A 13,152-nucleotide genomic window follows, 5' to 3' on the forward strand; every position below is an offset into this window, starting at 1 on the left:
CAGCTACACACTACAGCTACAGCTACACACTACAGCTACAGCTACACACTACAGTTGCACACTACAGTTACACACTACACTACAGCTACACACTACACTACAGCTACACACTACACTACAGGAGGAGGTATGGACTACACAGTGCATTTCGGCTTCTTTAACATTTGTTCATTCATTTTCTTTCTCTGCATCTTTCTCTCTCTCACTTTCTCTAGATCGCAAGTATATTGCTTGGATAACACTTGTAAGTTTGGCATTCAACTACAACGCTTGGTTTACACCGGTTCGTTTGGTCTTTCCCATCCACACTCCAGTGTCCGTTCCTTTCTGGATATTTGCTGACATTCTTGCTGACAGCGTCAATGTCATAGATATCGTCCTCTGGCAACCCCGGCTGCAGTTTGTGAAAGGAGGAGACATTATTGTAAGTCATTCTAAATATCACTAGAGAGAGATGAAGGTCTTGATATTGCGTGTGTGTGTGTTAGAGTGGAGGCCGCTGAGGAGAGAACGGCTCATAATAATGGCTGGAATGCAGTACGATGGAATGGAGTGAATGGAATGGTATCAAACTCATGAAAACCATGTTTTTTATACCATTCAATTTATTCCATTCCAGCCATTATTATGAGCCATTCTCCAATCAGCAGCATCCGCTGGTGTGTTTGTGTTCGTACATGCAAGTTTGTGTATGTGCAAGTGCACATGCATATGCTTTGTATGTACTTCTAACATATATTATATTATTAGGCAACAATTCCACCGTAATGTAGAGAAACATGCAGGTTAATAAGACTTTGTGTTATATTTCAGAAAGACCGGACTGTGACGAAGCAACATTATCGAGAGATTTCGAGGTTTAATGTGAGCTCTTATTTCATCATTTCTCACACTTTCATCTTGTGTACACCCATAAACCTTGTTGATGGTATTCACTCTGTGTATATTATACTATATAGAGATACACACAGTGCAACATTGTTAATTCCACTTCGAAGCATAATTCAAGTAACATATCACACAGATTGATGTAGAAATATCAAGACCATGTACTGTACTGTAAATATGTTGTACTTGTTTCAAGTTGAGTATATTATTTCCACCTAACATTGTATTTTCTTTCTGTTGGGGCAGTTGGATATGATCAGCATCATCCCATTCGAACTGCTCGGTATCCCGTTTGGATTCTCTGCTTTATACAGACTCAACCGTCTACTGAGGGTAGACACTGCAGTTATCTTTATCACCAAACATGATATGTCTCGTTCTTCATCTTCTATTAAATTGCTATAGATTACATTAGACTAGAGGGTGACATTAGGACATTAGATAGTGTTTGGGGAACAACATGCATGCACATCTATGAAGGTTTGACGTATGCTGACTATCAGTTTAAAAAAATAATGATGGATATCTGATAATAGATTCAATTTGTTTCCTTTTGTTCTCTCATGACATTTACTGTACCAATGTTTTTCTGGCTTTCGTTTCACAGATTGACATGTTTTTCGAGTTCAGCGATCGGCTTGAGAGTATCATGGCCAAGGCTTACATCTGGAGGTATTCCCATCAAACAGACACAGTCACATCCAAAATGAATGGCACCCTTGATAAAGAATACTGTATAAAATATTTTATGAATATACTGAGGTATATTGTATGCAAAAAAAGGGAAATATATATTATTTTATTCTAATACAATTGCTCGGGAAAATAGAAGATAGGTGTCAAATTATTGAAACTTTCCAAGGATAACGGCACTTAGCCTTTTTCTATAATGTTTTATGATAGTGAAGAAAACATTGGGAGGGATTTTAGATCATTCCTCACTACAGCATCTTTATAGATGTTTTGTAGCTGTCACGACTTCCGCCGAAGTCGGTCCCTCTCCTTGTTCGGGCGGCGTTCGGCGGTCGACGTCACCGGTCTTCTAGCCATCGCCGATCCACCTTTCATTTTCCATTTGTTTTGTCTCTGTTTTCTACACACCTGGTTTCATTCCCCAATTACATGTTCATGTATTTAACCATCTATTTCCCCCATGTTTCTATGTTCATTCGGTACGTTATGGCTGGTTTTCGACGGGGGCTGTTTTCACCCGTGCGTAATTGATTACCATTTATTGTTGGTCAAGTGTATTGTTACCTTGTGCCTTTATTTTGAGTAAAGTACGTTGCTCACTCATTCTGCTCTCCTGCGCCTGACTTCATGCACCAGCTACACCCACCTTCTGACAGTATCCTTCGGTCTACGCTTATGGACTGCCCTCTTCAATTCAAACCACAGGTTTAGGGTTCAAGTCCGGAGACTGAGATGACCTTTGCAAAATGTTGATTTTGTGGTCAATTAAACATTTTGTATATTTTGATGTGTGGTTGGGGTCATTGTCTTGCTGGAAGATCTATTTGTGGCCAAGTTTCAGCCTCCTAGCAGAGACAACCATGTTTTTTGGGGGTAAAATGTCATGGTACTTGGTAAAGTTCATGATGCCGTTGACCTTAACAATGCCCTAGGACCAGTAGAAGCATAACAGCTCCATAATATAAATGATCCACCACCATGTTTACAGTAAGTATGAGGTTATTTTCTGCAGATGCATCCTTCTATTGAGGCCAAACCCACCACTGGTGTACGTCGTCTGACCACAGCACCCGGTTCCTTTCTAAGTGCCAATGTTGTTTAACAAACTTCAGGCATTTACATTTGTTGGTTGCTCTCAGTAAAGGCTTTTTCACGGCAACCCCTATTGGTATGGAGGTGGCGTCTAATTGTAGATTTGGACCCAAGATGCGTCCAAGTTCTGTAATTTTCCAACTCCTTTCCTTGGACTTTCTTTGCCTCCTGAACCATTTGTCTCACTGTGAGTGGGGAGAAGATACACTTGGGTCAAGTTTACCATTGTTCCAGTAGTATTAAACTTCTTAATTGTTGCCCTAATAGTGGTAAGTGGTATATTTCGTTTTCAGTCATTTTTTGTACCCATTTGCCTGATTATTGAAAGTCCACAACTAGTTGTCTCTTTTCATTTGTGAGTTCTTTGCCCATGGCGATGACAAATTGGTTTTACATACATGTTAACTCGTTTTTATGCTCCAGTGAAACAGGAAGTCATGAAAGTCCACAATACAGTTCCTTAAATTGAGATTAATAAAAAAAAAGTAGAATGTTAATGCAGATTATATTTCATTAAATTTTATTTGGAAGAACCGTTAGGGTGCCAATCCTTTTTTGTTTGTTTGTGACCAACTTTTTATTCAGTTTTGTCATTTTATTTTTCAGAGAGAGGTTACAGGTACAAAAACAATGAAATAAATGCATACAAAGATAACCCAAACCCATTGTCCCCATCCACCTGCCTGCATCCTCCCTCCCCACCAGGAAACCATGCTTCCCACCCCACCTAACAGATTTAGGGGACGCAGTGAACAGTAAGGAGTTGTGGTCAATTTCATCATAAAATGTTTAGTTGGTACTACATACAGTCTGTGAACAAACTTGAAATGTATGAATTGTTGGTTCGGATTACAGGATGCCAAAGTCCTATTTTTCCATATTCTGTTCCCGTTAAAGGGTGGTTCAGAATCAATTAGATCTATGGACCATACTTTTTGCATGGCTAGCTTGGAATATCAGCTTTCCAAAAGTTGTTTATATATTATCGAGATTAGTCCTTTCGGGAGCACAGATAATTGATATAATAATCCCATCATTGGATGTTTTGGTAGTTGCGTTTCCCAAGGGACTCCATAGGCCAATATAGCTGACCTTACTAGTAAATATATACTGAACAAAAATATAAATGCAACATGTAAAGTGTTGAGCCTATGTTTCATGAGCTGAAATAAAATATCCCAGAAATATTCCATACACACAAAAAGCTTATTTCTCAAAAATGTTGTGTACACATTTGTTTACATCACTGTTAGTGAGCATTTCTCCTTTGCCAAGATAATCCATCCACCTGACAGGTGTGGCATATCAAGAAGCTGACTAAACAGCATGATGATTACACAGGTGCACCTTGTGCTGGGGACAGTAAAAGGACACACAAATGTGCAGTTTTGTAAAACACAATGCCACAGATGTCAAAAATTTAGGAGGGAGCATACAATTGGCATGCTGACTGCAGGAGTGTCCACCAGAGCTGTTGCCGGATAATTTAATGTTCATTTCTCTACCATAAGCCTCCTTCAACGTAGTTTTAGAGAATTTAGCAGTACGTCAAACCGTCCTCACAATCGCTGACCACTTGTAACCATGCCAGCCCAGGACTTCCACATCCGGCAGCTTTACCTGCGGGATCATCTGAGACCAGCTACCCAGACAGCTAATGAAACTGAGTAGTATTTCTGTCTGTAATAAAGCCCTTTTGTGGGGATAAACTAATTCTGATTGGCTGGGCCTGGTTTCCCAGTGGGTGGGCCTGGCTCCCAAGTGGCGGGCCTATATAAAAAGGAGTTACACAGTAATGTGTATGTATCTTTCAAATCTTGGAATGTTCTCAAACCATTACTGTCCATGATATTGGTAAGGGTACGGATTCCACATTTGGAACAATGGGAGGGGAATGCAAAAGACCGTGCAAGCCATTATTGGGAAATATTGGAGTATGGGCATGCCATTTTGATTTCCAGTTACATTGCTTTAAAATGTGGCACCAAATGGAAATTGTGTGAGCAGTAATAGGACCAAAGTGTAGTTTACATTCTTAAGGGATATATCAGTGAAGACCACCTGTTCCAGGGCAATAGGAGACACGAGGGGGCAGAATAATCATTTCTAAACCAATTCAGGATGGGGTAAAACGCTAAAGTCTGGAAATACAATTTAAAGTTTGGTACGGATATTCCTCCTCCTTGACATCTTTATCAAGGGTGCGACTTTTTTCAAATCTATAAAATGGAAGTGTCTGCAATGTGGCATAGTCTAGTTAGATGTGTGATGAATGATGGTAATAAATTATGAAGATGATGATACAGGATGAATGGAGGATGCTAGAATACTGTAGCTTTAGCAGAGCCGCAACAGAAAACCATTATCTAAGACTTCTTCTTCCCTGCGTTTATTCAGAGTTGGTCGCACTACTGGCTACTTGCTGTACATGCTCCATCTCAATGCCTGTTTCTACTACGTGGCGTCTGTGTACCTTGGCATCGGCACCTCCAAATGGGTCTACGATGGAGAGGGAACCGCGTACGTATATTATTGTGTAGAGTATATAGGGTTTCAGAATTGCCAGGTTTTCCAGAAATCCTGGTAGGAGGACTCCAGCTGTCCTGCTTATTCCCTCCTGATTTTGGGAATATTCCAACTGGGACTTCTGGTAAAACCTGGGAATTTTGAGGAAATTAACAGAATTTTGCATCCTGAGGAGTAAAATGTTCTATACTTCCAATATAGTCTCTTGTTTCCCGAGACTTCTGTTACAGTTTAACAGTTTCTCAATTTGTAGTTTTCCCTAAACCAGTGTCTCATTGCCTTCACTGTGGATTAGGGATGTGAGTAACCGTCTTCCTTCCCACAGGTACCTGCGTTGTTATTACTTCGCTGTTCGTAGTCTGATCAACATCGGGGGTCTTCCTGAGCCTGGCACTGTGTTTGAGATCTGTTTCCAGATGACCAACTTCTTTACTGGTGTCTTTGTGTTCTCCAGTTTGATTGGACAGGTACAGTATCACTATTCTAAAGACATGCAGAATGCACTCCAGGCAAGAGGCAGCCATCCTCTTGTAACAATTATGATTGTGGTAAATTCCATTTCAATTCAGGAAGTCAACTGACATTGCAAATCAAATTTCTCATTTCTTTTAAATGAGGAAATGGACTAAAATGTAATTCTGGAATTGACTAGATTGAAGTGGAATTGACCCCAACACTGGTTTGTTGTGTGGTCCTGGATTGAAAGTATTTTATTTATTTTTTCTGGTATAGATGAGAGACGTCATCGGGGCTGCCACGCAGGGCCAGACATATTTCCGGGCCTCCATGGACGGCTGTGTGGAATACATGAACACTTTCACCATCCCTGACTTGGTGCAGAACAGAGTACGCACCTGGTACAACTACACCTGGGACGCCCAGGGAATGCTGGGTAAGCAATAAATAATGGTGGGGAATAAATTCATCTTGACTCCATGCTGTCATAACTGTGCTGTAAATAATGTTAAAACGTCATTTTATGGCAAATCGTCAATTAACATGGTGTACATTTGTTCTTTAGTAATGTCTTGAAAAAAATGTTTCTTCCTCTTACATCTCTCCTTCCTCTCTCTCCAGACGAGTCTATACTGCTGGAGCAGATGCCTCTTGTAATGAGAACAGCCATTGGTGTGGATGTAAACTTTGCCACCTTCGATAAAATTGCTCTTTTTCAGGTAAATATAGGTTGAAATAAACATGTCTTGATGCCAACAGGCAACTAACAGCTCACCTGCATCACCCTCTGAATGTTGGCTAAATGTTATTTGACTGTTTTCTCGATGTCTTTATTCCCAAGGGCTGTGATAAGCAGATGTTGGTGGACATGTTGCTGAGGCTCAAGTCTATTATATATCTACCTGGGGACTTTGTGGTGAAGAAGGTGAGTGTATGGGATTGTCACTGTTGCATAATATAGTCAATATGTATTTTCTTTATATACACTTGGATCACAGGAGGTTGGTGGCATCTTAATTGGGGAGGATGGGCGCATGGTAATGGCTGGAGCAGAATCGGTGGAATGGTATGTAATACATCAAACACATGGTTTCCATGTGTTTGATGTCATTCCATTCGCTCCATTCCAGCCATTATTATGAGCCGTTCTCCACTCAGCAGCCTCCACTGACTTGGATTTTAGTCTTTTTCAAAACAATACAGCAAAAAGCAACAGAAACAACAAAACTGAAGAATAAATAAAAGCAAACAGAAGATGCCAAACATATAAGTAAATATTCAGCGTTTCATTGTTAACAAGATATTAGTTAATCAGGTCTTCCTGGTTTATGAATATCCATTTGTCCCAGTTATTTTCGAATACAGGTCTTTGGAGTCTTAAAGCATATGTCAAGCTTTCCATATTAAAGATTTATTGGATTATACTTTGCCATTCTTAACATTTTGGGGCTTCTACTTTATATCAGTTCCTGGTAATTTTCTACTTGCAGCAAGGATAACTTTTATCAGGTATCTGTCACTGCCCATCACATTCTCTGGAACATTACCAAGGTACATTACAGTTCTAGGGACTTCATATACTAGGACATCTTTTAACACCGAACATACATAATCCCAAAACAAAGACATCTTCTGACATTCCCCAAAACAATGGGTGTGGTTGGCATCTACATGGTCCCACAGCCGCCAGCATGGCTGTTGTATACCTAGCTGGTGACTTTTGATTCTAGGCGTGATAAAGAAAACTGCTAATATTTTTCCAACAAAACTCTCTCCATGTTCTTGAGTTTGTAGAAGTACGTTGAGTACTGCATAAATTGTCCCAGTCTTCCTCTGAGATGTCTATATTGTGTTCCTTTTCCCAATTTTGCTTTAATATAAAGAGTTGAGTCTTTTCTAGAGGCTATCTGGCCATGACAAAGTAAAGAGATTGTCTTGGACATTGCCTGATTATATTTCAAATCACATGGTTAGTCATATTTGGTTTGGTATTGAAGAATACATTTCTCTCTTTTTCAAAATAGTCCCTTAACTGTAAGTATCTGAAGAAATCTTGGTTTTCCATGCCATATTTCTCCTTTTAAATTCTGAAAACCTAAGAGTTCTCCATCTTCTACAATGTTACAAAGTTCTGTAATGCCTCTCTCAGGCCATTCCTTATTTTGTTTAATCATAGATACCTGGTTTAAATTTTGGATCAAAACGCAAACCATTACAACATTCCTGTTAATGTCCCAAATGTGTCTTTATCCCCAGCTACAGACTGGATTGGGCGACCTTGAACGGTAGCCTCAATATCTTTCCATATAACACTGTATTGTGAGTCACACCAACACACTATTGGCCTAAATTGTGCAGCTAAGTAATATTCCCTAAGATTAGGTAGTGCCATCCCCCTTTGTCTTTAATGAAGAGTCTAATATCTAATCCTTGGTTACCTCCAAATGAACCGTGATATTAATTGTTTCATGGGGACCGCAACTGATAGAGACTGGAATAGGTAAAGCAATCTGGGGAAAATATTTATTGTCTCTATTATAGAGCTGAAATCTAAATGAAGAAGGGACCATCTTTCTACTGTATATTTTTAGGAATATTTAGGATAATTGGTTCATAATTTGTTATATACACTGAGTGTACAAAACATTATGAACACCTGCTCCTTTCATTACATAGACTGACCAGGTGAAAGCTATGATCCGTTACTGTCACTTGTTAAATCCATTTCAATAAGTGTAGATGAAGGGGAGGAAGGATTTCTAAGCCTTGAGACAATTGAGACATTGTGTATGTGTGCCATTCAGAGGGTGAATGGGCAAGACAAAATATTTAAATTCCTTGGAACAGTTGTGCCAGACAAACCCATTTGTGTCAAGAACTGCAACGCTGCAGGGTTTTTCACACTCAACAGTTCCCAGTGTGTATCAACAATAGTCCACCACCAAAGGACATCCAGCCAACTTGACTCAATCGTGGGAAGCATTGGAGTCAGAGTTGTGGACTCGAGTCACATGACTTGGAATCAAGTCACAAATTTGATGACTTGAGACTCGACTTGATAGAAAATAAAATAACTTGAGACTTCACGTCTCAAGACTCAACTTTGACTTGAGATTGATGATTTGAACTGGCCAGGTTTTGTAACGTTTTGTCACTCATTTTGTGGCACAGAGTCTACGTGGATTACTCTACACGCAGCCAGAGAGGGTAGCCGCAGCAGCATCGCCCTTGCAACAGATTGGCCAGTGAAACGCACACTCAACACTGATTGTTCCAGTAAACTGTCAATCAAAACAGGACGGGTGGTGAGCTAGCGAACAGAGATTGCTGACTTGCTGTACAGCTATAGGATCAGGTGCCACGCCAACGTCAAATTATAGGAAGAGAGGATAGATAGATCCTAAAATGGTTTGGTGATCGAGAATATTAGCTGTTTACTTTGCAAGCTCATCAGCAAATGGACAACAATTACTAGCATAGGCATACTGGTATTGTGGTATGTAAAAATTGCTTGAAATTGATAATTTACTTATGAAGCTTGCATTTGGAATTTGTTTAAAATGAATCACACAACATGACCAAAAGTATGTGGACACCTGCTCGTTGAACATCTCATTCCAAAATCATAGGCATTAATATGGAGTTGGTCCCCCCTTGGCTGCTATAACTGCCTCCACTCTTCTGAGAAGGCTTTCCACTAGATGTTGGAACATTGCTGCGGGGACTTGCTTCCATTCAGCCACAAGAGCATTAGTAAGGTCAGGCACAGATGTTGGGCGATTAGGCAGTCAGCGTTCCAATTCATCCCAAAGGTGTTCGATGGGGTTGAGATCAAGGCTCTGTGCATGCCAGTCAAGTTCTTCCACACCGACCTCGACAATCCATTTCTGTATGGACCTCGCTTTGAGCACAGGGGCATTGTCATGCTGAAACAGGAAAGGGCCTTCCCCAAACTGTTGCCACAAAGTTGTAAGCACAGAATTGTCTAGAATGTCATTGTATGCTGTAGTGTTAAGATTTCCCTCATGCCCGAACCATGAAAAACAGCCCCAGACCATTATTCCTCCTCCACCAAACTTTACTGTTGGCACTATGCATTCGTTCTCCTGGCATCTGCCAAACAGATTAGTCAGTCGGACTGCCAGATGGTGAAGTGTGATTCATCACTCCAAAGATCACGTTTCCACTGCTCTAGAGTCCAATGGTGGCAAGCTTTACACCACTCCAGCCTATGCTTGGCATTGCGCATGCTGATCTTAGGCTTGTGTACGGCTGCTCGGCCATGGAAACCCATTTCATAAAGCTCCTGACAAACAGTTCAATGTGCTGACGTTGCTTCCAGAGGCAGTTTATAACTGGGTAGTGAATGTTGCAACCGAGGAAAGACGATTTTGACTTGCTATGTGCTTCAATACTCGGCAGTCCCGTTCTATGAGCTTGTGTGGCCCCCCACTTTAAGGCTGAGCCATTGTTGCTCCTAGACTTTCCACTTCACAATAACAGCACTTACAGTTGCCCGGGGCAGGTCTAGCAGGGCATAAATTTGACAAACTGACTTGTTGGAAAGGTGGCATCCTATGACTGTGCCACATTGAAAGTCACTGAGCTCTTCAGTAAGGCTATTCTACTGCCAATGTTTGTCTATGGAGACTGCATGGCTTTGTGCTCGAATTTTTGCAACGGGTGTGGCTGAAATAGCTCAATCCACTCATTTGAATGGGTGTCCACATACTTTTGTATATATAGTGTATTACTGTGGCGAAGACATACCATAGGCGCAGCTCTTAACGCTCTCTAAACTACCGCCAGTGGAGAGTGCTTTTTTTCTTGTTGAAGTGCTTGCTCTTGCTTTCACACTTAAATGCATAGGCCGGCCCCATGTGGTAAATCTATATTCCATCTCATACTACAATAACTGCTGGCGTTTCATCATTCCATCCCCGTACAGTTTATTGCAACACAGACATTTCTGTTTGATAGGCCTACGATACATTTTTATATAGCCAACCATTTCTTACCCTCAGTGGGCACAATGTTTATTCTGCACATGAATGTTCACAAGACTCATGAGGTAGAAGTTCTGTTCATTAGGTAGAAGTTTTGTTCTTTAAATTCAATGTTTGGCTTTCTTTGTTCATATTTCCCGGGTTATGTCAGAGTTCTGTGTCCTATGTCTCTGTCATTCTGGTTGTGCATAATAAGAGTGTGTAATAGGCTACGTGGCCTGCACTCCACACGTTGGAGTCATTGAATAAGATAAAATGATTGTTTCATATATGCATGGTGTTGGAATATCATGAATAATCAGTGCTTGACTTGGGCAGTCCCTCATCAGAGCTGAGTACAGCCACCTCAAATGTTCTACTGCTTGAGCTCCTGTTCCTCTTATAGAATATTAGCTCAAAAGTGGAGCTCCTGAACCTAAATATAAACAGTACTGGCACCCAACATAAGTACCTGCACCTATTTCAGCCCAAGTCAAGCCCTGATAGTAATAATTTAGTCTGATTAAGACTAATATACCAATGTAACAATAGATGTGGAAATGGCCGTTTACATTGCAGAACCAGTTTATTGGTTGTAATTGCCAATTGGGTAATTGTATGGTCCTGGGGTCCCTATTTTACAATTTACATCATTAAAATGTATTATAGACAAAGTAATGAAAAGGGCTGTCTGGTAGACTCAATAAATTGACCAAAATTTGTAGTTGAACAAGTCGTTGCATGTATAATTTTTTGGGGGGGAGGCTTGCTCTTAGAATGCATGACTTGACTTGAGTCTAGACTCATTCTACTTGGGACTTGATTTTAGACGCAGACCATGTGACTTGCTTGTGACTTGGGGTCAACATGGTCCAGCGTCCCTGTGGAACGCTTTCGACACCTTGTCCATGCCCTGACGAATTGAGGCTATTCTGATGGCATATTCTTCCAGAATGTCCATTAGTTTTGGGAAGCAAGTGTTAGGGTCAGTTAATTTTATGCTCTTTTCCTCTGATGCTAATACCTTGTAAATCATAATTTTGCTTTATCGCTCTGCTCAATGTACAAGGCAATAACTCAGGTGAGGTGCAACAAACCCTGAAATGTGCCACGTTGTAAAGTTATTTTATTTGTCAGATGGCCAATGTTGACAAATGTTTTTAAAATATTGGATTGCGTCCTTTTTAAAGCCAAATCTCTCTAAAACTTGATATAAGTAAAATTAACGTTAAATGCCTTTTCTGCATCTAAATGGACCAATAGTGCTTTTCCTTAATCTGATTTATGATATGTAGTTATCTTGGGTTTGACGGCCTCTAATAAACCCAGTTTGGTCCAACTCAATTTGATCCGACAAAGGTTTCAAGTCTTGGTAATAACCGAGGTGTATAGCTTATAGTCATAATTCAAAATCGAGATTGGCCTATAATTACTGATATGTTCTTTGTCTTTACCCTCTTTTGGTATGACAGTTATGATGGCTTCCTTCCATGAGGGAGGGGCTTCTTCCTTTTTAAAGGTACAATGAGGATAAAAGTCAATATGAAATTTCAAAGCATCCACAACGTCACCCTGTGGTTTTAAACTAAACTCTGCAAAAAAAGAAACATCCCTTTTTCAGGACCCTGTCTTTCAAAGATAATTTGTAAAAATCCAAATAACTTTACAGATCTACATTGTAAAGGGTTTAAACACTGTTTCCCATGCTTTTTCAATGAACTATAAACAATTAATGAACATACACCTGTGAAACCGTCGTTGAGACACTAACAGCTTACAGACGGTAAGCAATTAAGGTTACAGTTAAGAAAACTTAGGACACTAAAGAGGCCTTTCTACTGACTCTGAAAAACACCAAAAGAAAGATGCCCAGGGTCCCTGCTCATCTGCGTGAACGTGCCTTAGGCATGCTGCAAGGAGGCATGAGGACTGCAGATGTGGCCAGGGCAATACATTTCAATGTGCGTACTGTGAGACACCTAAGACAGCACTACAGGGAGACAGGACGGACAGCTGATCGTCCTCGCAGTGGCAGACCATGTGTAACAACACCTGCACAGGATCGGTACATCCGAACATCACACCCGCGGGACAGGTACAGGGTGGCAACAACTGCCCAAGTTACACCAGGAATGCACAATCCCTCCATCAGTGCTCACACTGTCCGTAATAGTCTGAGAGAGGCTGGACTGAGGGCTTGTAGGCCTGTTGTAAGGCAGGTCCTCACCAGACATCACCGGCAACAACGTCGCATATGGGCACAAACCCACCAAGAACTGGCAAATCTGGTGCAGTCCATGAGGAGGAGATGCACTGCAGTACTTAATGCAGCTGGTGGCCACACCAGATACTGACTGTTACTTTGGATTTTGACCCCCCCTATGTTCAGGGACACGTTAGGCACAAGTATGTGGAACTTGTTCAGTTTGTGTCTCAGTTGTGAATCTTATGTTCATACAAATATTTACACAAGTTTGCTGAAAATAAATGCAGTTGACAGTGAGAGGACATT

The 13,152-nt window shown here is 40.7% G+C and overlaps 1 protein-coding gene across 1 annotated transcript in view; it reads left to right on the forward strand.

Annotated features, from left to right (window-relative positions):
• cngb3.1 (cyclic nucleotide gated channel subunit beta 3, tandem duplicate 1) overlaps positions 1-13,152 on the forward strand; it is a 46,266-nt gene that overhangs the window by 27,552 nt on the left and 5,562 nt on the right. Inside the window, exons 6-14 of the mRNA XM_045702882.1 lie at positions 216-424; positions 814-864; positions 1,135-1,221; positions 1,496-1,560; positions 5,071-5,193; positions 5,525-5,666; positions 5,932-6,091; positions 6,277-6,374; positions 6,497-6,580. Coding sequence (XP_045558838.1) covers positions 216-424; positions 814-864; positions 1,135-1,221; positions 1,496-1,560; positions 5,071-5,193; positions 5,525-5,666; positions 5,932-6,091; positions 6,277-6,374; positions 6,497-6,580 — 1,019 coding nt within the window. The remainder of the gene's footprint in view (positions 1-215; positions 425-813; positions 865-1,134; positions 1,222-1,495; positions 1,561-5,070; positions 5,194-5,524; positions 5,667-5,931; positions 6,092-6,276; positions 6,375-6,496; positions 6,581-13,152) is intronic.

This window comes from Salmo salar, chromosome ssa19 (genome assembly GCF_905237065.1).
Source record: "Salmo salar chromosome ssa19, Ssal_v3.1, whole genome shotgun sequence".
Classification (NCBI taxonomy): Eukaryota; Metazoa; Chordata; class Actinopteri; order Salmoniformes; family Salmonidae; genus Salmo; species Salmo salar.